At 39.0% G+C, this 25,892-nt stretch overlaps 1 protein-coding gene and 2 long non-coding RNA genes across 9 annotated transcripts in view; 1 reads left to right on the top strand and 2 right to left on the bottom strand.

Moving 5' to 3' along the window:
• Positions 1-452: 452 nt before the first annotated feature.
• On the bottom strand, positions 453-9,572 carry LOC138686340 (uncharacterized). Its single transcript, XR_011325675.1, has 2 exons — positions 8,731-9,572; positions 453-2,313 (listed from the first exon to the last, which is right to left on the bottom strand). It is a non-coding gene; the product is annotated as an uncharacterized lncRNA (long non-coding RNA).
• The window catches only part of NFIA (nuclear factor I A), a 360,757-nt gene continuing 341,183 nt past the window's right edge, over positions 6,319-25,892 (top strand). For all 7 annotated transcript variants that reach the window (XM_069788571.1, XM_069788580.1, XM_069788575.1 and 4 more), the window contains exon 1: positions 6,319-6,432. In XM_069788571.1, coding sequence (XP_069644672.1) covers positions 6,337-6,432 — 96 coding nt within the window. In that variant the 5' untranslated portion in view covers positions 6,319-6,336. The remainder of the gene's footprint in view (positions 6,433-25,892) is intronic.
• LOC138686277 (uncharacterized) lies at positions 21,934-24,252 on the bottom strand. Its single transcript, XR_011325612.1, has 3 exons — positions 24,192-24,252; positions 22,962-23,133; positions 21,934-22,560 (listed from the first exon to the last, which is right to left on the bottom strand). It is a non-coding gene; the product is annotated as an uncharacterized lncRNA (long non-coding RNA).

The raw sequence follows: 25,892 nt of genomic DNA, 5'->3' as shown, positions 1-25,892 counted from the left end.
GTAGCCACATCATTAATCTCATGGTATATTAGAAATAAAGTCACTGGAATGGAATGGTGTCAAAGGATAAATGTTTCCCCCTTTGAAAATAAACTTCTCAGTTTCACCTCATTGTATTGTCTCTCCCCCCCCCCCCCCCCAACCCCCCCCCCTTTCCACCTGCCCTTCTATAAATCCTTTGGTTTCACCTGGCATTTAGGTAACAGTAGGAGACCAATATCCTATGTCAGAGCTCATTCTACAGTTATCAGTTTAGCATACCCTTAAATCCCCACAATTGCTGTGCCAAGACCAATCCTTTCTCTGAGAGGTTAAACATATGCATTACATATTGAAACAATGTAAGTAGCATGTAATTAGTGCTGTTTATGCATTCTCACTTTAAATTATACTTTAAAACCTACGATGTTTTTCAAGGCACTTCATGTTAGAGAGACTTAAATGAGCATTCATCTTGTCATTTTCAACTTTATTCATAAATAACACTCTAAATATATTTGAATGGTTTATTACATTAGATCCCATGAACCAACGTACACATTCTTCCCTTAGAGGATATAGTTCTTAATAAAACATCGTTTAAAATTATAAAGCCTGTGAACATGGCAATTAAATTTACAAACAGTGTCATCAACAACTTTAACAAAAGATGTTTGAAGCAAGGGGGGTGTTGGGGGACCTTTTTTCTGTCCTTTTTTTTTTCTTTTTTTTCTTTTTTTTAAACTCTTGTTCCATAAGGATTATAGCTCCCCTGCTGTTTGGAAAAGATAATTTCACTTGTAACACTAATAACTTGAGCAGGGAGAAGGCTGGCTGGGTGAATGGAATGCACTTCACTGCACATCTTGGCTTCGCTAGAAATCGGAAACAGATGGTCCTTGCGGCTGGCTTCCCACTCGGGCCCGCTCAGTGCCAGCCTGTGGTCGTTGGCTGGTTGCTGCTGGCACTGTGTGACTTGAACATAGTAGGACAGTGGCAAAAGAAATCAAATCTTTTTCATTGAGCAGCAAACTGTAATGAAATTTGACAGATCTGACATTCTATACCCAACATCTAGTTAGAATATATTAACCTTTTAGTTTTCTTGAGCTCCTCTCCTACTAGTTATGAATCTCCTTATTAGAGTTTTGCAGTGGCTCTGGAGATGGCAGGAAAGCAATATCTTCTGGATGCCCTCTAATAGTAGAACTAAAATAAATATTTCAAATGGCAAAGGAAACGTGGGGCTTCTAACTCCTTCCAAATTCTTATACAAAAAAACCCTAGTAATAGGAATAATGGTTAGACACTTTTGTTAATATTTCATTCTAGGAAGAAAAAAAAAAAGTATGGTGATATTCCACCTCCGTGTACTCAGTAAGAATATTTTCTGGGCACGTCTTGTGTCCCCACCTCAGTGGGGTAATGCCACCTTTGATCCAGCTGCATCAAAACTGAGTTTGTGGTTTTGATGGATAATTTAATTCTATGAATTTGCATTTACTTGGATGTTTTAGATTGGTCCAGGGCAGGAGTCCTTCTTTCCCTCTAAAGGCTTCTCCCAGGTATGAGCATTATGCCTGATATTAGCTTTTTTCCAGAATAGACCGTGTTTAGTCCTTCTCAGGAGGGTGTTTTGGCTGTCACGCAGGCCTTGAGCCAGCAAAGCGCATGCTGCTAGGGGACAGGTACCTCTCTCGGGTGAAAAGCATGTTGAAATGTTGTGCTGAGTTATGGCCACAGATTAGGAAATAGTTGGTTATATTTAGACTTAAAAATAAATCTGGTTTATGTTCCTTTACATTTGGAGTTGATAGGGAAGAATTTTTACTTATTTTTTAAAAATGTTTGTATGTGTCATTCCTTCCCCTTCACTCTTTTCATCTGTTCCTCCTGTTTCTTTCAGACATGAAGTCACAGCACTGTCTGTGATGTCAGTGTGTTTCCATATTGACAGACCGTTCTGTCAGAAACAAGATCTTGATGCTTGTTTCAGATGAGGCAAAAGGGGAATACAGATGGCAAGAAGAAAATCAGAGGAGCGAGAGGGATGCAGGGAGAAATACACACAACAGAGCTACAGGGGGAAATGCAGACTCCAAAGACAACTTTTCTGCATGGGGTAAAGGACCTCTTTCTCTGGGTTCAGCAAGATCATCTGCAATGTGTGTGTCACCTTGAGTATCCAGTATAAGCTTTACCATTGCACTCGTTTTGGCTTGGGCTTCCTTGAAGGTGCAGGAGCAGGGGTCACATGCTGCTTCTCTCCTTGTTTACGCCTTCAGCAACAGCAGATCCTCTTGATTGAAGCCAGGATTATAGGATTTCCAAAAGCTAGAACACACACTCGTTGTCAGCAACTTTGCATAAGTTCAGAGGCTGTCCAAAAATCAACTGCCTGCTGTCACATGGCACTTGAACTAATTGTCACTGTTCAAGATAAGGAAATCCTCTTCATAACTCATTTAAGTTCAGGCTTCCTAAGGAAAGCGCCTCCCAAATTAGGAACAGATCTAAAATCACACTGTTGCAATCAGCTGAGAAGGTTCTGAGCAATTGCAACTGAAGAAATAGAGGGAGGCGAAGGGAATTAAAGAAAGGGTTAATGAGCAGTGGATACCATGCAATTAATAGATAATCTAGTAAAGAGTACTAAGATCCTAAAGATGTGTCTAGCACTGGGAGCTGCACGCAGTTCTGCCACGTTTCTTTTACCGACATGAGTAGTAGAAGCCAACATTTGGAGAAACCACCCGCTATGCCAACATTTCTAATGCTCTCATGCATTCAGTTTCCAGTAGACTGTAAAATGCCAGCTTGATATAGTCATCTGAATTAATATACTGTATTAGCCTTTTTTAGCATTCATTCCTGGTTTCGTTCACTTGATAGCAACAATGACCTCATCCGAATGTGCTGCCGAGGGGAGATAAAGAGGGGCACGCTTGTACTGTTTGTGCTGCGGCAGGTAACTCTGCTCAACAATTAAGCAAATTATTAGTGGGTAGTTGGCCACTTCTCCAGTAGGAAGTCAGAAAGCAACTGGCAAGTACTTCAATCCATTGCTCGAGGCCTAAAGCTGTCGGAAAACAAATCTCTTCTCCCGTTGCCCACAAGCACATACACCTAACTTACTTCAAACTTGAAATATCACTGGTATATTGCAAGCATTTTTATTTTGCAGCTGTGTCTGCACAAATGTCTGTGCCACACGAAGGCTTTTTCTTTCTTCGTAACAGATCTGATTTAGAAGCAAACATCTTTGTGGCTTATTAGTCTTTGGAAGGCATCGTTTTGTCCCAGTACTATTCACAGGGAGTGTTGTGCAGAATGCTGATTGACAAGAGTTAAATTCAAAACATGTAGCCATTTTCTGGTGTGTGGTTTTTTTCCTGATTGAAGGAAAACTACTTAGATGTTTGTTTCCAAAACGGCATCTGTCAGCAATCAAAGGGGAAAAATTGCATAAAACAAATGCAATTGTTTGGAGTAGCATTTCCTGGATCATGTTAAATGCTTGATTTGCTCCCCATTATGCTCACCAAATAATTTTATTTTCCACAATAATTGCAATATTTAACATGTTGTATTTAATCTTGTTTTAATGCTATTAACAACAGCCGCTTATGAAAGGAATAATTGCTCTACGGGTAAGAACCCACCATCCCCAGCATCAGAAGGAACAATGGCAAAGTTAACTGCACCTAATTGTTCTGAATTTAAAACGCTGTTAACCAACAGCACTCCTCATTTCTTTGCACATAACTACTATACTGTCAGGAAGGAAATGGTTTCATGCTTCTGTCATTCATAAACTGAAAAGTGTATGCTCTTTTAAAAAAATATTTATTCAGTGAGTTTATAATTAATATTGGGAAGCAAAGTCATATATGGGTATAGGAAGACCTAACTACTCTCGAAGCAGTGATTAATATAGCAATCAAGAGAAAGTTTGTCAGTAGATCTGTAACTACATCAGGTGATGGAAAACCATATAGATGGAATAGAGTTTTATCAAAACTTGACTGCAATGACATGCAGTACAACTGAGTATGAAATACTAAATAAATAATAAGCAGGGTTGGTAAGTTGTTTGGTTTGAGAGATAGGAGCAGAGAGAGCAGCATAAAATTGACTCTGACACCGCTTCAAAGGCTGATTGTTACTTACGCATTTTACTTCATATTTTGTGTGATTATTTGGAGGGAGGTTTTTTTCCAATAAGCAGCAAGCCACGGAAAGGACAGGTAGTGTTAACGAACCTGCAGTAACAGAAGACGATAAATGCTTTGGCCAGCCAGTGCAAGGACAGTTCCTGGCACAGTGTCCATTTTTTTTTTTCCTGGACTCGGACTAAAACTTAACACTTCCCATGCTAGTCAGACTCTTTCCTGTAAATGGCAGTGGGACTATACCTGCTATCTGGAGCAAAAAAGCAAACTGGGATGCTAAGTGGTCGCATAGATCATGCACTAATGTATTTTTTGTGCAGTCCAGATTGTTAAGGCTGGGGCAAACCCAAAGACTAACCCCTGCATGTTACATTAGCAGTTTGTGTTTACCCTAAATAATTTGCTTATCATCTTGCATATCACAGAAATCTGAAGGTATTGTTGAAGCTCAATGAAAGGTAGTTCTGTCCTGTATTGAATGACAGTTTTGTAATCTATGTAGCCCGGAATTGTCATTTTGCTGTAGCCAAATAGTTAAACAATAGTTAGTATACAAAACAATCAAATGAAGAATTGTGCACCCACAAGCTCCCCTTTTTGATACAAACAGAAACGGATATTGTTTAAAATAGAGTGGATATTTTTTATACATTTCCTCTTGTGTCCAAATTGCAAAAAGATTTGCAGAGTGTAGCTGTTTCTGAGTGAGCAAGTTATATCAGCCATAGCTCAACAGACCTAAGAAATATTCCTGGCAAGAGTCCGTTTGCCAGTTCAGAAGTTCATTTTTTCGAGCACTTGAGGAAAGGCACTACTGTATAGATTGAAGTGCCCTGTTATTAAGTGGTGGTGGTCATAGCCGAGCAACCGTCGCTCCGTGTGATACAACGGGGCGATTTAAATGGAAAGCATTCACTGCCTATTTAATAGTCAGCTGTCATAAAAGTAATACTTTTGTTGGTTTTACAGTGCACCAGAAGTAGTGAGAAACTGAGATGGGAAAATATATGATTATCTTTTACTGTGTTTTCCAGGAAAAGACGTTAATATTGGACAATAGCAGGATTTCATAACTTTTCAAAACTGTTTGGTTTGGAGTTGTCTTTTTCCAAGTTATCTGACAGTTCCTCACGTAAATTTTGAATGTTGCAGAGAAGTTTTGCAGGAGAGAGAAACAAACCTCTGAGGCTTTGGTGGTTATCACCTGATGGTATTAGGATATGTAACATTAAAAACCAGTTTTAAAAAATATGGTAGAAAAACTGTATTTAAAAAAAAAAAGGGGGAATTATTCAGTTCTTAGGGAGCACTTTAGCCATCTGAACATTCATATGAAAAGTCATTCATTTAAACAATAAGATCTGGTATCTAAAATCAAGAAGGAACAAAGAGCCAAAACTTTAACGTCTCAAAAAAATGAAAGAGCATTTGATTCCTTCAGAAAGCTTCCGTCACTGAATTGAGAAATAAACTTGAGCAGTTTATACTTTTGTTTTGCCTTTCACTGCTTGAATGATTATATGCACAATCATGAAAGAAAGAAAAAAGATGCAATCTTTTTCTTTTTTTGCTCACCCTTCTCCCCCCCAGTCACGTACATGAGAAAAGTAGCTGCGATAAACAGATACTGAATCAGACTGAAAGTCTAAAAAAAAAAAAAAAAAAAAAAAACCACCCAAAACATTGCATGATAGTCTCTAAGCAGTTCCATCTGTCAAGCAGAAATTTTAGGCTAATAGCCTGTGGCGATCTCCCTCCGCAGTCCACTACCTGCCTTTGTCCTATTAAATCTCTTTATTCTTCTTAAAAAAGAAAAAAGAGGAAAGGAAAGAAAAACCTTGCAGACCAAAATCATCTGAGTGATGAAGCCCTAATTTTGACCGCCTCTCTTTGATGTTGAGCAGTGGGTTCTTATTTAAAAAAAAAAAAAAAAAAAAAGAGTGAGAGAGAGGGAGAGGGGGAGAGAGAGGGAGAGAGAGAGAGGAGAAGACAGTGCTAGGAGCAGATGACTTTTCATCTCCACTTCACCTTGCCACTGGGTCTGTGAGAGATTGGTTCATTGTCAAGGAGATTTTTTTTTTTTACCCATGATTCCATATGGTATGGACCGGGCTACATGTTGCCCAACATGCCAGTGCAAATGTTTTCTCAATTAGGTGTCTTATCTCCCGTGAGTTAGCATCAGATGAAGCTTGCTGACAGCATAATGGCAGGGAAAACCTCCGACGGCTCCATCAAATGGCAGCTCTGCTACGACATCTCGGCCAGAACTTGGTGGATGGTGAGTTGGCAGCAGGGCTGCTTTTTTTTTTCTCCCTTTTCTACTTTCCCTCCCTCTTTGACAAAATGTCCCAGACCTCACATTTATCAAATTAACATTTGATTTTTTTCACACTCTTCAGTAGAGCAGCCTCACACTTGTCCCACTTGTGTGCTTTCCCCTGTGTAACAGGAGACCGTTAATGTGCACTACAGTTTCCAGAGGGAAGCTTTTTGAATTCTCCTTAAAGGGAAAACAAAAAAAAAAAAGTATGCAAAGAAGTAGTTTGAAAAAGCCTTGTGCAGAGTAACTTGTCGCAGTCGGCTGCCTAACGCTCAGTTTGTTTTACTTTATCTGCTGCTTTCAAGCATTTGTGTGCGTGTGCATTTTTTACCATGCAATATTTTGTAAAGAGGGGAGGTGGAAAGTTCAGTCCGTTACAAAGCAAGTCGATTACTGTAAAAGCCTGGAACGGTGCGGTAGTGTCGTGGTGTAAAATCATCACGTGTGAGAGGAGCGTGTTTTGCGAGGTGCTGCCTTTCATCGGAGACCCCGATCTAACTTTTCCCTCCGCTTGTTTACGTTAGAACAGGTTACCGGGCTGTGCTGACCTGGAGCCATGTGTTACAGATCCCACATAGTCTGGCTCTAGCTGCTTTTGGGCGCAATTAAAGTTTCAATAAAGTCCCAACGTGCTCCGTAGAACGAGTTAACTAGCATGTCATGGTCAGCCGGGCCAGACAACCTTTGACATCTTGAATCTATAAGAGGTATAGTGAGTTAGGAGGATGCACAATAGCCCATTGTGGCAGAAGATGCAAGTCCTGTTGTGAGGAAGAGAGTCCTCAAATCATTACTGCCCTCGTTAGCGTGTTGTCCGTTAGGGATTAATTCGTTAGCAGCGCATTTTTAGTTTTCTGTAATTATTATTCTTGTGGCAAGCGTGAATTCTTCCAGTGAGAGGAAAAGTTTGCTGCCAGGACAATGAATGTATTATCCGCTCCTAACTGGACCGTGAACCTCAGCTCGTTTCACATAGATATCAGTTAAAAAAGGACTGGCGAGTGGAATTACAAAACAAGGCATGATCACTTTCATTGTATGATACGCTGAAACAAGTCGGGGGCTTTCCCTCCCCCTCGCCGCCCCGGACCAATTTTGGTATCATTTGGAAAGTTTAAGACCTCTGAGGACTTGAAAGACTTTTAAAAGTGAGATCCGGAAGGTTTTTATTCTGCAGCTTGGTGGTGGCCATTGTGTATATCATGTGGCTTGTATTTAAAGGTGTTTGGGCTCGGGTTTTTCCGTTTTGTTTTGTCTAAACTCTTAATTTTTTAACTGTCTATTAGAGGTTTGCCAGCGGTTGCCAGTGAAATGTAACATGCAGCTTTTGGTTAATGGGAATAGGGAAGGCTAACCACTTTACTTATAGTACTGATTTTCCAATTAGACTTTCTGCCAGGGGAAGTTGGAGGGGGAAGGGGTATTTGCATGCACATAAACTGTTGATTATTCATGTGACTTTTTTCTAGCTTGTTAAACCCCTGTAAATAAGGCTATTGATTCTTAGTTATCGTTTTCAAAGCAAAGTTTTCAAGTACCTGTTTTAACCACACGATTTATATCATGCTGTGATTTTGCCTTATTCTAAGCCATTTGTGTATTTTCTTACCACTCCTCTTTTATTGTCTATCAGCTGCTTTTATGATGATGTACATCCATGTTTATTATTTAATAAGTATCCTCAAACATTATTAGGCAGTTATTATCACCCTATAGAAAGTGTCCGAGGAAGTTTCATTTCAGTCACATTTATTTCACAGATGTTTTAGTACTGTGAATATAATATGTAAAAATGCTGGAAACATTTAGTAATGCACTTGCCTAAAAATAAACAGTTTTATAACCACATATGCTGTTGTTTAGATTAAACATTGCAGAAAGTTCTCCTTAAACTTGAACGTCACACCATTTATTTTCTAAGAGAACAAAAAAAAAAAAAAAAAATCACTAAAATAGCCTTTTTCTGTAGAAGTTGCGCTAGATGAAAGAGATGTTATTTTTAACTGAAATGAATAATTCAAGATCTTTACAATAGATGTGTTAATTGCAAATAATTTTCATACAAAGTTTCAATTATTGATGGAGTAATAAGCAGTTTTTCATACAGCCTGTGAATATAAAACATACAACAAAAAGTAGATATCTATTATTTTTTTTACCCCCAAACCTCATCACATTTGCCACATTCTTTTAATCAAAAGTAAGCTAGAGAGCAGATTTTAATGTTTTAAAGACAAGTAAAGCTTTTAAAATTACCTCATGCATCGTCTGGCTGCACAAAATCTCAGCTGCACAGTGCTAAACTTCGGTTTGGTACTGCCAGCATACAAAGAGATGAGTGAATACCCCTTGCACCCATATGGACTCAGCTGCCAGCACTGTGATATGCAATTTTGCTTTTTAATGAATCGTAAACAATTTGTGTGTCAAACGAGGGAGTTTGTTTTCTTTCTGGAGCAGGTTCTAAATCCATTTTAAGCTATAGCTGTGTACTGTACTGGAGTATTATGCCCAAATTTAAAGGTTCTGTGTCATTTTGATGAAAAGACCTGTTATAATGAAAGAAACGGCTTTATAAAAGGCTGGGTGTAGTAATCTCTCTCTCTTTCTTTCTTTCTTTCTTTCTTTCTCTCTCTCTCTGTGTCTCTCAACCTCACACTCTCCCTCTTTCACTCCAGTCTATAGCATGTTTATAGCTAGCTAGCTGGAGATAATGGAGATTGGTTGATTGCATGATTAGTAAAATGAATGGATTTTAGCATTGGGCAAAGCAGCTTGCATTTTTGAAAGGTGGCTTTAAAATGCAGAGTTCTAATTTTGACCTTATTTTCTTTCATAGATAATCTTTATTAATGCTCCTTTAATTCGTTTTTCCTCATCACAGCTAGTTTTTCTCTCCAGCCATCTGATGGAATGGCTAATATATTTTATGTTACTTGCCAAAATACCAAGAGGTCAAAGTAAAAGAAAAATATTATTTTTCTTTCTTGTAGACAGTTAGAAATGTTTCAAACTATTTCGGTAGAACCCACAGGATCTGTACATTTTAGCAATAATTGTATTTGTCACCACAGTTTTAAGGCAATCTTTTGATACCTAATCTATTTTTTTCTTATGCTTTAATCAAGTAAATGCAGAAACAGTATTATTTTGGCTATATTCTAATGTGACATTTTAACAGAAAATTTTCCCCCAAACGCTGTAAATTTGTTTAAGAAGGATTTATATATTTTATTAATATATATGTAATAGCAAATACTTTAACTGGTATAGCAGCCTGAAGATATGAGATGAATTAGTTTGTTGGAAAAATGATCATTATTTTGTAATCATTGGCACTTCTTATTTAAATTTGGTGCTGTCATAGAGACACTAAAGGGTTAGTTGTAGAAAAGTTTCAGTACTCTGTCTTGCATTTGTAACAAATATGTGCAGCTGTGCTACTTTTATAAACATTTATTTCAAGCTGATTATTTTTTTTAAATTATTTGCTCTAGCAAGCCAATATGATGTGACTATTATATGTGTTTAATAAGGGATTGTCTGCAAAATTCCTTTGCACGGGGTTATTGAAATACACGTGCAGCGAAGGTATATACTGGAGGAAAATTCTCAATGACAATACAAACCTAAAGACCCTGGGCCAAATTCTGCTCAAGGTTTACACTGCCATCAGCCTGGAGTCACTGCATTAAGAGGAGTGGAGCGACTCCAGGTTTACTTACCTGAGTGACTGAGAGCCAACTTTGACCCTCATAATTTGAGTTATCACATTGCAAACAGTTTCAAAACCCAAACTGTTCTCTTTGTGAAATATCTGAAGAAAAAAGCCTCATTAATAAATAAGAAGCCATTTCAAATGACTCCATGTATGAGTTAGCATGCAAACTGCTGTTACTGAATACGACAGTTAAAGCAGATCTTCCAGTCACTTTCTGAAAGAACTGTTTTCTAGTTTTATTCTCCAGCTATCGATCCATAGTTCAGTGTATATGCCTTTATTTTCTTTAGGTGCTGTAAGTTAAAAGGGAATTTATTAAAGATAGTAGGACTGGACTTGGAAATTGTCATTTTGTTACTTTAAAGGTTTTTAAGTCAACATCATTTTTTCACTGAAGCTCTTGGTAGATACTTTTTTCATACCTCTGTGCTCCATTTTTTCAGAGGAGTAGCTGAAATTACTCAGGTAATTTATGCAGTAAAAAAAAATATGAAAATTTCAAAACGTTACTAGCATTTCCATCAATTAAGAATTAATAGAGTCCTCACTATATGAGATTAAAAATAATGGCACATCTAATAAATATTTAATTTCATCATATGGAAGGCTAATTATCACTACCGAAGCTAAAAAAGTCAGAAGCATGAAAAGCTCAAAAGTAGTATTTCTCATTGAAATCACTGAGCGTATCTATACATATGTGCATATGCATACTCTCATCTAAGTTTATCATGGTAATCCCCACATGCTGTTGAACCATACGTGGCTTTGCTGATTTGTGCTTCCTACTTATAACTTACTGTATATCAGAAAGCATACATGTATTAATAATTACCCTGCTCCTGCTTCTATAAAAATAACAAAGTGTGAACAGTGTAACATTGCAGCATGGATTTTCTTTGTTTTATATAGTAACTCTCACATGTTCATACACTGCTCAGCTGCTGTATAAATGTTTTTAATAAAATTATTCCTTCTCTGAGTTGCTAAATTCCATATATAACTTAAAGACGTGTATTCAGTGCATCGTTACACATACTTTATAGCATCATCATTTTCTATACGTGGTCTCCTTTTGCCTACAAGTATTTGCCCTAGCTGTTTTTTACTCTTTTCCTTCACCTGTCCTGAATATTACCATGAATGTTTCTAATTTAAAGCCAGAGGAGTCAGTGGCTGATTAGAAGACAGGAAATTGGAGGATTAAACTGTCTGGTTGAACTTCCTTTACTTATCAGTACCATGTAACTTACACTGGATTATAAACTCATTGGGACAATTTCTACAATGTATCAGTACTTCTGTTTTCTTAGTCTTTATTTTTCTGCAGAAAATATGGAAAACGAGGAAAATGGGTAGTTTGTGGCTAAAACCCAATACTTTTTAATAACACTGAAGCACTGGACGTTTAAATTAAATTTGTATAAATGTCTTCAGATACAAGAATTCCTTCAATTTTAAATCATGCAGTTCTATGATATATATTTTAAATTAACTTCAGTATGTAAACAACCAAGCAACAGATACTTTCAGGGAGGGGGAGGGAAATGACATCATTTTAGTAAGAGGAGAATGCGCCTTGTTAACCCTTGTCCAACCCTCTTCCCCTCAGAAACTTTCGCATTTGTTGTAACAGGATGGCGTAGCTGTAGGACACCCTGAGGAAGGACTAGAGAGAAAAGCCAGTTTATCCAAAAAAAACTTTGTCTGGACTCCCAGTGCTACTCTGAGCCAGGAGCCGGAGATTTGGCATCCTCGCACGGCGTTTACTGGGGGAGAGGGATGGTGTGTAGATAGCTGGTTAACCAGGAGGCGAATGAAGAGCGCAGCTTTGTACCCTTAAGGGCCAGCTCATTCTTTCTCTTGATGCCCATGTATTATTTCCAGAGCTTGTTGTGGCCCCTGGTTATGAAATCATTGTGATAGTTGGGAAAAGCAAGTAATAGTATGATCTGGAGGACCTATCTTGTGAAGGATAAATAGGAGGACTTCTAACGTCAGTCTGTGCTATACCTAATGTGTTTCTGTGCTACCACTCACTATTCACCATCATTTAATTTTACGCACTAGATTGAGATCTGAAGGTGTCAAAACTGTATTGAATACCAGGTCATGCAGGAAAACTGAAAAAGATAGACACTACCTGAAAGGTCTAACACCTTGATCTGAATCCAAAGGCTGCAAGACTAATCATATACTACTCCAGTTTAAACACCAGGACTGGATCTTTAAATTGATCGGGATGCTTGTGATGGTTTCCAGCAGTCTGATGCTGCTACATTAGGCAAGCCCTCCACTAATAGTAGGAGTAATCAAAAATGGAGATGAAAATAAAAGAATATTCTGAAACTTTTTTGCTGGCAAAGTCCCAGCAGCTTCCATACAAACAAAAAAACAATCTGAAACTTTTTATAAGTAAGGCAGTAAATATTTGTTTTCCCTACCTTCATATGAAAGAAAAAAAGGTAACATTTTTTGGTTTATCGAAAGGTTCCCCATGTTTTAATCCCAGCGTGAAAAGGATCTTGCTGTGCTGCTAGAAGCATGCTTCACTCCTCTCCCTCAGATGTGGTCACTGACACTGATTAATATTTAAAGATGATTTTGGGATGAATCAAGTTGTTTCTTTGTTGATATTTGAAGATAAATGTGCTAGTTCATAATAGCATATTTTGGATTGATAATATCTTTGTTATTTCCATTAATGTCACTAGGAACTTCTCTTTCACAAGTATTGCAGGTAATAATTGCAGAACTCGTTGCAAATGCTGGAGCTCTTTGTACATGTACATACACACACTTTACATATGCAATACACTTGTACTTCATCCATCCACAAAAAGCAGAGGCCCTGCCACACTCCCAAGAAATCCAACTGATCTCGAGGCAGCAGGAGCCAGTCTGATTGAGGTGTCTTCGGAGCAGGCGCTGTACAAGCCTGCAATGGCTCTTTTGCGCAAAGGGTTTAGAACTTACGTTCACTGTGATGAAGATCTCTGGATCTATTTTCCATAGAGTAGATTATTGAAGAGTAGTTCTTAATAAGATAAAAATCATTAGAACAGATTAAATAGATGTGTTGGCTAATGGAGTGAGATTCAAAATATTTTGCCTGTATGAGCATGTCTGTTGTTCTTTGGTGGTTTTTTTTTTTCAGAGGCTGTGAAACGCAAAGTTAGCAATACAACTAGATATGGGTGGAAGTGTTGGATAGTACAGATGGCACTATAAGCTTGTAGACTTTTACTACCAATAATTGCAATGCCCTTGCTTTCAAAGGAGTGCAGGTTGCCCTTGATGTACGCAAACAGCCATATTAATTTCACAACCCAATTGGAATCACACACACGGATTGAGGTTGTCAATAGGAGCAGTGTGGAAATTAAGAGCACAAATAGTGCTCTCAAATAGGCCTTTCTGCTTTAAACGTGACTAACTCAAAAGACACAGGGCGTACGTGGTCGCTAACAGAGTACTTCCATAACTGAGAGAGTTTGTGAGTAAATTAGAGGGGAGTTTTTGTGTTTTTTTTTTTAATCCAGAATTCAATTAGGCTGGAGAAAAATGGACCTGATTCTGCATGGAAATATGCTGATATTTATAAGTAGTTATCTTTACTCTAGTAAAGAAAATGGGAAGTTGAGCATGGCTTTTTGGTTTATGTCAAGGAAATATGAGGAGTATTCCAAAGTGACCCAAATTAATCTTTTATGTTCAAGAAGAAAGGAGAAAAACCGTCCCATTTGATTGTTCATTCAGTCAGCATTTATGTTTGCTCTTGGGAACAAATAGAAACAACATGCATGTGCACTTCTGTTTGCAAGTATTTTTTTAACTAGAAATTTTCTTTTGTGATGCTGTTTGAAAGAATAGCTTAAGAAGAATAGGCTAAACACGGGTTATTTAGGGCAGTGACTGAAAGGTAAATCACCCAGGTTTTTACAAGAGCGCAAACAGAACAAGTTTTCAAGGATTGTAAGCTAACACAAGTAAAACTCAAATTTACTCGTGATCTGCTGCTAATGAGGACTTACAGTTTAGAGAAATTGCAATGTATATAAGCATTGCATTAGGACTTGTTGCTTCCTCTCCTTTTATCTTGATTTCCTAAGGAAATGAGGCTTAAAAGATCAGCTGTCTGTCTGCCATGCGCAATGAAGGAAACTGTGGCATAAGACATTATTTAACACATCCAAGGAATTCCCTCATGTTCAAAAATCAATGAATAATTCTTAAACAATTTAAAGTAGTAACTTCCTTACAGATTATAATTCTCTCAGCTGATTTTATAGGATACAACTTTTCACTATGGAGGTAAGTAGAGTTGTTGAAACTTATATTTCTACGGACACCCATTCTTTTCATTCTTAATGAAGTTTTTTAAGAGTCTTCCACAGAGAAATGCGGAAAATACATTCCACAGAAGTACGTGGGCATGTAGGAAGAGAACATAGGCCTAAAATGATGGGAAGTCCTTAGTGAAGGCCTGGCTCTTGGCAAGCAATGACATTTGCTAATTTCTGATATAAGTTTGTGGAAAGAATAGAAAGAAAAGGAGTGACCGAAGCATGGGTATTCAGCACAGGCACTGCAAAGGAGACAGGAAGGAGGGCAGGCTTTGATAGGAGAATATGTTTTCTGGCAGTATGAAGAGCGGTGGCCAAGATAGCACACCTGAGTAGAGGCAGTGAATCACAAGATTTTTTTTTTTTTTTTCTTCTTCTCCAAATCCCTCTTTGAAGTTGTTTCTTTTTCGTTACTTAAAATCCTGTTCAGTAACATATGGGCTACCAACTGCTCTGGTCCTCCAGTAACTGGACCACTGCACAGACAAATAACTTTGTGGGTTTATTTTCCTCTCTTCAGATGCAGAGGCATGGTTTGAATTGCAGATTAGTAGCTCATTTGCCCAAACTGTTCTGCACTGAGGCAACTCCATAGCAGGAAGCCAAAGAGCCATAGGACAACAGCAGTGGCCAAACAAAAAAAGGCTCCATGCCAGCACCAGGAGATGTCCCCCGTGATCAGCAGTGCAACCACTTTTGATTGCATCTGCTCAATTCCAAAATTTCAGGGAATATTTTAGGGAACTTTGCTGTAAACTCTGGTGAAAACCAAGAAAAGGAAAACAAACAAACAAACAAGAGCAAAGACCAGGCTGACAACGTGCCCCTGTGGCACTAGGATTCAGAGAAGTCTGATGCTCCATTGTGCATCATGTCCCACAGCCATGATCCTGGTGTCTCCCGCTTGCAACTTGATAAAGTCTGGGGCTTCACAGCACATTAACCTCAGGAGCCGCATGCTCTTATGGAACCGGTTGTTCCCATCTTTGAATGGTGCAGTCCACCTTTCTGTTACTTGTCCTAACACATCTGTTTTCAGATCTGCTCTGTGATCATGGAATTGATCCTGCATAAAAAACCAAGATCTTCATGACAGTGATATGCAGAGACACTGGGGGGGAGCACAAAACCTTAACTAAAAAATGTTTATCTAGTCAAAAAGTGAATGATTGGCTGCCTAAGAACAGAAGGATTGATGGGCTGGGAATTTTTATTTTCCCTTTCAACAGGATAAGGGGCTGGAGACAAAATGAGTGGAAGTTGTACCCTGAAAAACAGTGTGAGACGAGGCCTTCTGGAATATGAAAAATAAACAGACCAATAAGGGTGGAATGACAGAGCTGCAGAGTTTTGAGGATGGTGACAATTTCAGTTTGATGCAAACATCTGTTCATGTGCTTTGGATTGAAATAATCAAACACCTGCACTTCCATGTATGTGTTCATGCTTGCAAATTTCTTTGTTCTAACGAGTTTTCTGGGTGCACACCCCAGGATGGGTGTGCACGAGGATGGCGTAGAGTTGTTATTTGTATGCTGTAGGTGTTTTCACCTGCAAAATGCAGGTGCCTGCTTAAACATGTGTTCTTACAAGCAGATATGCAGTGCATTTCCCTTGGTTTCTGTAGGTGTCTGCCAAATCTATCACTTTAATTTCTTTATGTCTCACCCTCCCCATCTATGGAGTAGAATAATAAAACTCACTTACCTCAAAAAGGTTGTTAGATGTTAATTAATGGGTTTCCATCAGTATTTGAAGACAGATGCTATAATTGCAGTACATTATTTTATAAGAAAAGTTACTTAGGAGTATAAGCTTTTGCAGAATTAGGGAACTAAAGACAGGAAAGACCTAATGGGTTGTGGAGTCTTTCCATCTACCAGCAGTCTGTTTTTTACTGTTTATTTATTGCTGACTTTTATTTTGCCTTTAAGCCAAACACTATGGGTTACTTGTATAGCATATGCTTCTTCACTCTGCACACAAATAAAAGCAGTGATCTCAAAATCAAGATAATATTATAATAAAACTTGACTGAGGATGCCTGAAGTGGTACGTATGCTCACACTGTGTAAGACACAGAGATCTCTGTGCATGCCACTTTCATATTAAGTAGGAGTTTGGTAAATTGAGTGGATTACTGGGATTTCATTAAAAATTAAATGTACAATTATTTAGATGAATTTTTCACATATGCTTGTGGGCAAACAATTTTTGATTAGTTGTTGACATATAGTACACACAGTGTGTGTGTGTGTGCGTGTGCACATGTATATTTACATGCACGATATATAAATAAAATACAGACAGTCACATAGTGTTAGGGAAGTCCACTGGTAGTCATTAATTTGGGAAGTTTTATATAGGATGGAAAGAATGATCTTCCTCAGACTGAAAAATTGTTTTCACTACATCACATTAAGACTTACTTATCTAATAAGCAGTATAAGAACTCAAGACCAAGCACAGTTCATCCCAGCTCTCTGCTCATTTTATCTAACTCTTCAGAGAAGTTTCTCTTCCAAATGATGCCATGGAAGTAAAGCCATGCAATGCCTTTTTCAGCAGTGCCTGTCACTGGCCTGGGGTTGTGGAATTTACATCAGTGGAAGGAACTTTCTCAGTTTGATTTTAATTAGAAATCAGGTGGTAAAGCTGGGGGAAAGATTTGTAAAGATCTGAAGTGTCTGAAGAGGAGCGGCTTGAATAACACTGTATTAGTCATGAGGCAAGGAAGGAAGAATGTTGTCATGATTTGAAAGTAACATTGTTCAGTAAACGAAGATGTGTGAAGCACTTGCTAAACTAAATTAGTTCCGAGGTTTGGTGCACATTTGTGTAATTCTGTTCATTGAAGCTTTGAACAATTGTGAAGGAAAAAACAGAAACACATCTATTAAGAAAAAAATGCTGGAATTGCTTTCTGGTGGTGTTTATCTGCAGCAATTCAGCTGCCATTTATCATATTTCAGACAGAATAATTAATTGGCACAAATAAATAAATACAAATAATACAGTGTAATTCTACTCTGAATTTTATTTTGCAGTGCCGATCTAATGAAGACTTTGCTTTCCCTCACACAAACAGAAGTTGTAGAGAAGTTTTAGGACCCTGTGTCTCCTAAATTTTCTACAGTGACTGTTCCTCAATAGATGACCTTTTTCTAATGCATGAATTTGGTGTGCAGAAGGGGTAAATCTTGTGGTTTGACTGTACCCTGTAGAATATCATTGAGTAAGTGTAGCCATATACTTTTTATTGTATTATCTTGTGATTGATTTTTCAAAGAGTTGGTGCTCCCACCTCTTTGTGGGGAGGGGGGACGCGGTCCGCACTCTCAGGTCATGTTCTCAAGTCCTTTAACGCACCTCTGACATTTACCAGTCTATTCGGGACCTTTACCTTTGTGCTATTATACTTGTTGCTGTCTTACTCGGTTAAGAAGTACAAATAGCCCCAGCATTGCCAGCTGCAGTCCCAGGCTGGATCATTACTCCAGATTTGAGGTTAATCAACTGCAAATTCCATTAGCTTCATACAGAGTGAAAATAAAGAACAGACGGTCTCGCATGTGAGCCAGAAGTCAGGTGCAGCACAATACGGCCAGCCTTCAGGTAGAGGGATTTTTTTCCCTTCAGCTAACATCTCTGAGATAAGACCAAAGGATCAGATCAAAAAAGATTTTCATGAAAGTTTTATAGACTCCCATCCTTTTTTTTTTTTCTTTTTTTTTCCTTTTCTCTCAACTTCTGATGGCAAATGTTAGTTCTTTATTTGATTTTGGTGCGGGTTTTACCCCTTTTTCTCCTGAACACTATGGAAAGTCATTGCTGAGAATTATATTCTCAGACTTCTTATGTTCTTTAGCTACTTGTTGATTGTGCCAGCAACTTGCTTTATTGCTCAAGGAAGTCTTGTGTTGATGTTTGGGGGGGGGGGGGGGGGGGCAGGGAATATGGGGCCAGTTTGCTATTGAAGACCCATTTACTAAGATCCCAAACTTGCAAGTGCTGACATACACATGCACCTTGTGAGTTCTGCCATTGATTTCGATAGGACTCACAATATCAAAGCTAGACACACAGGAGAGCAGTAGTAGGAACCAGGCCTAGACGCTTCCCTGCTGCTTTTATTCTGTGCACTGTCTCCCCCCCATGCCCCTCAGATAGTGGTTTTGCTTGTCATTGGTAGTTTTCTCATGAGTGCCTTTAAAATCTGTTTAATCTTCCTCTTCTTTTTGTGTGTACTACAGGCAATCAATATTTATAGAAATTTGAAAAAAAAAGTAATCTGCAGTTGTCTGAAAAGAATGCCTCTGATATATCTCAATTCTCTAAAGCAAAAGCTTTTCTGTCAAATGGAAAGAACTACAGGAAAGTCAGGTCTGTGGCCAGAAGTTGAGATACTGCTGCACACAGAGCGCACTGCACTTTCCAGACTGAGTTCTGAAAATTTACGTTAGCATGGTGTTTGCCAAACAACGTGAATTTTGCGTGCTGCGGCTTTTCCCTTTTCTTTGCATCTTTATCTCTTCGTCCGGTTTTGGTGGGGAAGGGAGGTGCCTCTGTGTGTGTGTGTATATCTCCCTATATACATATGTTAGATTATCACTGGCATGCCATTACAAAAGGTTAGGGAAAATATTGCTGCCAACAGAACTAAAGATTAAATAATCCAATCTCTGGGAACTGTAAACTAACAATCACTATCAAATGGGCCCTTTCTAATCATAGTTTGTGGTGGAATGAAAGATGCAATTGTCTGGAATTGATGAATATGGGATCCATGCTGGCTTCAGGGTCAAAGGTGACTTCATGCAAAGGTCCCTTTCTCTCTGGCACTGCTTCCTTTGTATAGCATAGCTTGGCAGCTATCTCTTTGCACTTCGGCTACCTGCCAATGCAGCTGGTACTGTGCAACTGTCTGGTACAGACTACAAAGCATCACTCAGCAACCAGCAGCTCCGCATGGGGCCCCTTTTCTAGGATGACAAAGAAAGATGGGCTATACATTCTGCCATCTATGCCCATTAAAAAGACTCTTAAATTGCATTACTACAAGTTATTGTTAATTATGTAGTAGTCACTGGATCTGTATGATCCTTTTAGGGGTTGATAATCTTTACTGTATGCTGGCAGTATAAGTAATCAAGAGGGAAAAATCAGTATTTTGTTGTGTAAAAAGTAAGTACTAACGTGGTAAGTTGCTCATGCATAGCCATATGAACGAAACCTTCATTTGGATTATGTACGCCACAGGTTTGTGGCATACGCAGGAAAAAAACTGATTGAACTAGACAAATTACTTGAGATGTTGTGTCCTTATAGTTTCAATATTCATGTTACAGTTAAGCTTGGGAAGTGTTTTTGTTGGTAAGCATTTATCCTGAAAGCTTGCTGGTTGTTAAAATGTGCCTTGAGCTGCAACAGAGAAGGAAGAAAACAAAGTTCTGGCTACATTAAAGTAAACAATTTCAGTTTAGAAATCATGAAATTAACTGGTGTTTAAGCGATGGGATTCTGATAATGAAAGTGGTATCACTGGCAGACTGACAGGACACTGATTATCTTGAATACTTTTTTCCCTTGGTAGTGCATTTTCTTCCTGTTCTTAGGAAATTGTTTGTAGTGTGTCCAACAAAAGGAAAATCTTTGTGCGTCCTAAAGCTGAGGTCCTGGTTGTCTCCTGAGGAATGGCCAAGCTACTTCTGTTCTTCAGTTCAGGCGTGATGAATTGTATTGCAACTAAATCTGCAGGCCTGATTCCAGTGGATATTTTCCAACTCCTGTAAATCCATCAGTGTTCACATAAAACTGGAAGAGCTAATCTGGGGCAAGTGAGATTGGATTCACCTTCAGTAAGACATATAGAAGACTTACTACATAGATCCAAGTTACTTCAACTTAAATATCTTGGGCCAAATGCTTATTTCCTGTCAACTGGCATAGTTCCCCTGAAGTTAATGGAGATGTACCGATTTACCCCTCCTGCATTTTCTGGGACTTGTTTTTCCCAGGATTTCAAGGAAAATTCTGTAAAGAAAATGGTGGGACTTGTTTACTCTTGACTGGTTTTTTTCCTCTTTTCTTTTTGCCTGCTTCCTCTGCACTATTTATGATCTTGCACTTGCCTCCTGTAGAGCTGGCAGGCATCCTAAGATGTACACCAAATTCTGGGAAGGAAACAACACCATTTCTGTATAGTACCACTGCGAGAGCTAGTCTGTTGAACCACTTTTATTTCCTCTTTTGTTCAAATTATACAAAAATCTGAGAGACACAAGATACGACAGGAGGAGACGAGAACCTTCAGTCTTCAGCTTCTCTCTTTCCTCCTTGCGTCTAATATTCCTTTTCTTGCCCTGTTCTGATATCGGCTATTTGAAATAGTTATATATAATTTAACATTATACAAAAGTATTGTCATATCAAACATAGTGAAATGGATTCCAAAAACACCATCTGGTATTTGGGAATGCACTGTGAGTTGGGAACGTGAGAAGAGATATTCTTTGCCACTTTGCTTGGGACCCAGCCATTAGCAGTGTAATTGCCAAGAAAAGGTGACAGGCTTCAGGCTTAATGCAAGTGGTTTTTTCTTTTAACTCTCTCTCTTCCCCAGCCTGTTAACTCTATGAGTCCTAAGCTAAATGCAAAAGGCACTGTAAGGGCAATGCAATGGCAAAAAAACAATAGGCTCCCTTAAATTAAAAGGCAGGGCAGAAAATGAAAACAGTCACTGGGCTCCTATAAGAAGACTAGAATAAGTGAAAGCAAAATAAGCTTGTTGAGAGGAGGAAAGAAAACAAGACATGTATGCTTTAAAGCTGCAGTGTGCTACACAGAATTGTTCTCTTAAGTAGTGGATTTGTAATGATTAGAGTTTCCCAAGCTTTATCCAAAAGCTCATTTCAAAGCCGTCATTACTTTCCTCTAATCCACCCAAAATTGCAAAACGCATATTGTGAAGGTCATCCATGACCATTCTAAACCTGGTTTATTTGATGTTATCTCACTTCTTTCTCCCTATCTCCATCTATTCCTTTAAGGGGGGGGGGGGGGGGGAGAGATAGGGTTTAATAAATTAAAATCTCAGATGGATTTCTATGGGAATATTATTCTGATGTGTAGGAATCCAAAGGGCATGCATAGTACAGCTTATATAATTTTGTGTTGCTAGCCTGTATGCTACCATTGGCAGGTGTAATTCTAACAAGTTTTGCCAATATTTCTCACCTGAGAACCAGATCAAACATGAGGGAGGTAAAAAATCAGAGATATTTGAACAAGGATCAAAGTCTCTGTATTACATGCAGGAAGGCAAATAAACTTTGCAGCAGAGGATGCAAACAAGTGAATAACACAGAAAGGTTTTAATCTTTATTGATTTCCATCTAACATTTGAAATACAGCCTTACATTAATTCTGAACTTAAAAAAAGGCCACATAGATTTTTTTCGGTATGTCAGAAACTGCGATGCTACGATAGATCTGCTATTAAATTACACAAAATAAAATGATTTCTGGTGGGTGTATCTAATGCTTGCCAAATTAGATGAAATGAAAGCTAACCCTCTTAGTCTAGCTGTTGTTTTTAAATATTTATGTCTTTAACAGACATTTGTGTGTGCCATGAGGGGGACTAGAAACTCCTTTGCTATCAGTCAGTTTATGTAGACATGCAAAATTCTTACAATCTCAGTACCAGACTCGCACAAAACGTTTGTCACCGCAAGTTCTTTCAATTTATTTGAAATAAGCTTGCCGATTCACCACGCTGCCGTTTTGGCTCCCGTTACTTATTTATTTACTGCGATTGCATTTCGCTGCAAATGAGTTCTGTACGCAAAATTTAGCCTACAAGGTGTAGCGCAGATTTTCAGCAAGGAGTTCAACCCTTCGGTGCAGAAAAGTTGGTGGCAGTCCCATGGGTGCCAGATTGCTTGAGGGACTGAGAGAGAAGCTGCGAGCCCAGAGCTTGCCCTCTCTGCCAGCGACCAGCCGTTGTGAAACTTTGCCCTGAAACAAACACCGTAGAGCTGAGCCCCACCATGCATCTGAGTGGGAAAATAAGTGAAACATCACAAAAGGATCTTTCTGTTCTTTATGAGAGCTTGGGATTGGGGTGCAATTTTACTCCAGCCCTGCTCGACCTGACCTTCAGCGCTGTTTGCTTTCTAAAAGGCAGTGATGGTCTCTGATATGCCTCTCATTTAGTACCAAGTTTCTTGCTTTTGAAGCATGTCAGTCGAGGCAGTCCCCGATGCACTTAGTGTCCCAAACCCTCCTGACTAATAACCCAACCTGGGCAGCTCAGAAGAAAGATAAAGTTCTGATTTCTATCTTACAAAAACAAACACTCTTTTCAGGCAAAATCACTCTTCAACAGAGAGTGTTGTATTCTGAGTCTTGTTCAGTACCTGCTGCTCCAACAGCACTGGCTTTATGGAAGCGCAGCTTTCCTTGGGATGGAGCGGTGAGGGATGCATCCAACATGTAGAAGCACGGACGTTTTGTGTGTACAGAAACCGAGGCCACGCGATCAGTTAGGTGATAAGAGGGACAGACCACACGTGGGATTCCTGATTCCCACTGAAAGAATCAAGAAACACAAAACTGTTTTGCAATTTAATTTCTGAAGGGGTGTATTCACCTATGAAAACTTTCATACAAGAGATAAAGATCTTCAATACAACTGAGATGCGATAATACTTTTTGCATTACAGTTCCTCCCGTAACAGAAATTGCACAAATTGTCTCCTTTTTTGACTGTGCTTTTCTTTGACCTTTTCCTATTGAATAATCTAAAGTTTCTAGAATGTATATTTTATTTAATGGGTTTAATCAACAACTACAATAACAAAGAATCTGCATCTTCATTCAGGAAGTTAATATTACAAAAGTGCCTTTTAAGCCTCTGTTGAGCAGCCACAGCCTCTGTGAACCAAAACCTGCTGCTATGATTAATAGCAGCAATACTTTCATTCAGTACAATTCATTCCCTATTCGTCCCCACTGCACAGCTTGGGGTACCTCGGGGACACCCTGGGTCTGTGCAAGCTGGAGCATCCCCTGCCTGGCTCCATCCCTGGGGCCCTGCAGCCAACAGCCAGGGATCTAAGTCCGGGCACACGGACGCTTTCTTGGGTGGTAAACTGCCAACTCCAGCAGCTTATAGCTTTTTATCACCTTAACAGGAATGTGCCACCCACAGCAATGCGGAATTATTAGATCTTTCTCAACATTTTTTTCCCTTCTGCATAGAGAGCTTTGCCTGTTTTTCCCTTCCCAGCCTATACCAGGCTGGGGTTTTGTTTTGCTCTCCGGTGACATGATGACAAACTGCAAATGAATAATCAGAAGTACTTAGAATTAAAATGGCAAAAATATTATTAGTTGCTGCCCCCCCACCCCTACTCCCGCACCGCTCTCCCGTTTTCCTCTCCCTCCCCTTTTGACGGCAGGCAGAAAATGCAGATGCCAAGGCAGCGGAAGATATTTTTAAGCAGGAGCATCTGGCTCCTTGGCAGACTCCACAGGCAGTTGGTTTGGTTGTTTTGGAGTTGCCTCTGGGTCTGTCACATGTTTTGGCATCTGACTGATTGTCTGGGCTGCCTCCTCTTATTGGACATATTTTTTCTTTGACTCACCTTTGATTCTGAATTGTCTCTTTATTTTCATTTGCCAGTGAACAGCAACTTCAGCTGATCCTGGGCTTGTTTATATAGAAATAGTCCCTGTCACTCCCCGCCTGTGGCTCATGGGAGCCTCCTCCCTGCCCGGTCCGTGCTACCAAAGGTGCTTGCTGCGAACGCTGCTTCCTTGGGATTCAGGTCAGGCTCCGAGCACTCCCTGGGAAGGAAACTATTCCAAGGAGGAGAATTTTCCCGCATCCAAATATACAGCCAAAAGCACAGAGACATTGTTCCTGATATATGCTGTACCTGTGTACGTTTTTTTTTAAATATATAAGATTATTATATTGGGGGGGAGGGTTTGTCTTAAAACAGTGTAGTTTTTTAAATAGATTTTTTGCAGAGTATGAAAAGCTATTTGAAATGACGGGTCTGTTCCCTGCCTGGAAGCCCACTGTTTGAAAAAAAAGTTAGATGCTTAGCAGTATTTGTTTCTGCGTTTTCTTAGCACGGTAAATCTTGGGCAAAGCTAGGTTTTCACTCAAAAAACTTTTTTTTCCCCCAAACATTGCGGCGAGCCAGTCTGGAAGCCTGTCCCTGTGACCTGCCCCAGCCCGTGGAGCCGACCCAGGGATTTTATGACTGCCAGGACAGCGAGGCTGGCAGAAACAGGTGGGCTCACAGCAGGGAGCAGCAGTGAAAGCCCCACCACAAGTTCTGCTGGGATTTTTTTAGGTGGCTAAACTAAATCTAATTAAACCAGAGCATGTTTAAATGAGCTTCAGTTAAAGTGCACTTTGTATAACTCCTCTATTTAATAATGGCAGCTCTCGTTTTTATTATTAGTGCTATCGTTTTTCTGTCTTTCCTGATATTCCCAGGGATTGAATGGATTATTTATCAGAAGTGTTGGGGTTGTGTTTATATTTCTAAAATGCTGTTTTGGAACTGTCCTGTGAACTAGTCCTTGCTGTGCTCAGGAGGAACCGTGGAGACTCAGAGATGAGATGTAAATCTGTGCTTTCAAGCTAAAACAAGACCATATTCCATAGAGAAAGTGTTTTTCTTTTAAGGAGAAGGCAACTAGAAAGGGGAAAAAATGCTAGATTTAAATACATTTGTAGTTTTTTGAAGGTAACATCATTAAAAAAAAATTGTTTTTCACTAATTGACATAAAGAAGGCATCGTGTAACTTGTATGTTGTTTGGGATTTTTTCTTAATTACACTAAATCAAATTAAACTCAATCAGGAAAAGGGTAGGGAAAAACATAATATGACATTTTAAAACAAAACTCCCAGTATGTGTTTTTCATTGAAGTGAAAGTATTGCCTAAGAGAAAGTTTGTCTCTCACTGACCTGTCATTTTTGCCTTAGTCAGGTATGTGTTTGGAAGCCCTATGTCTATTATCACTGTAAATAGTAAGGATGTCAGAGGCTAGGGAACTGGCACATATGAAATAAAGCTATTTATTCCCAGGTCAGGACATTTTGGGCAGCTAGACTACATCCTTGTCTCTTCCTCCTACCTATATGCAGCAGGGAACTGCAGAGCAGCTCCAGAGTTACTCTCCAGGTACTTGGAGTTCACAAACACAGAGGAAGATGACTAGAAAGATTTTAAAACATGAGAGAAACTATATTTACAGTTACTTTTCTTGTGTGTGGAAAGGAAAAAATATTTTCAAACTAATTTTAAATCCTAAACCAATGACT

Source organism: Haliaeetus albicilla, chromosome 8 (assembly GCF_947461875.1).
Source record: "Haliaeetus albicilla chromosome 8, bHalAlb1.1, whole genome shotgun sequence".
NCBI classification, from domain to species: domain Eukaryota; kingdom Metazoa; phylum Chordata; class Aves; order Accipitriformes; family Accipitridae; genus Haliaeetus; species Haliaeetus albicilla.
This window is presented reverse-complemented; position numbering and strand designations above follow the sequence as displayed.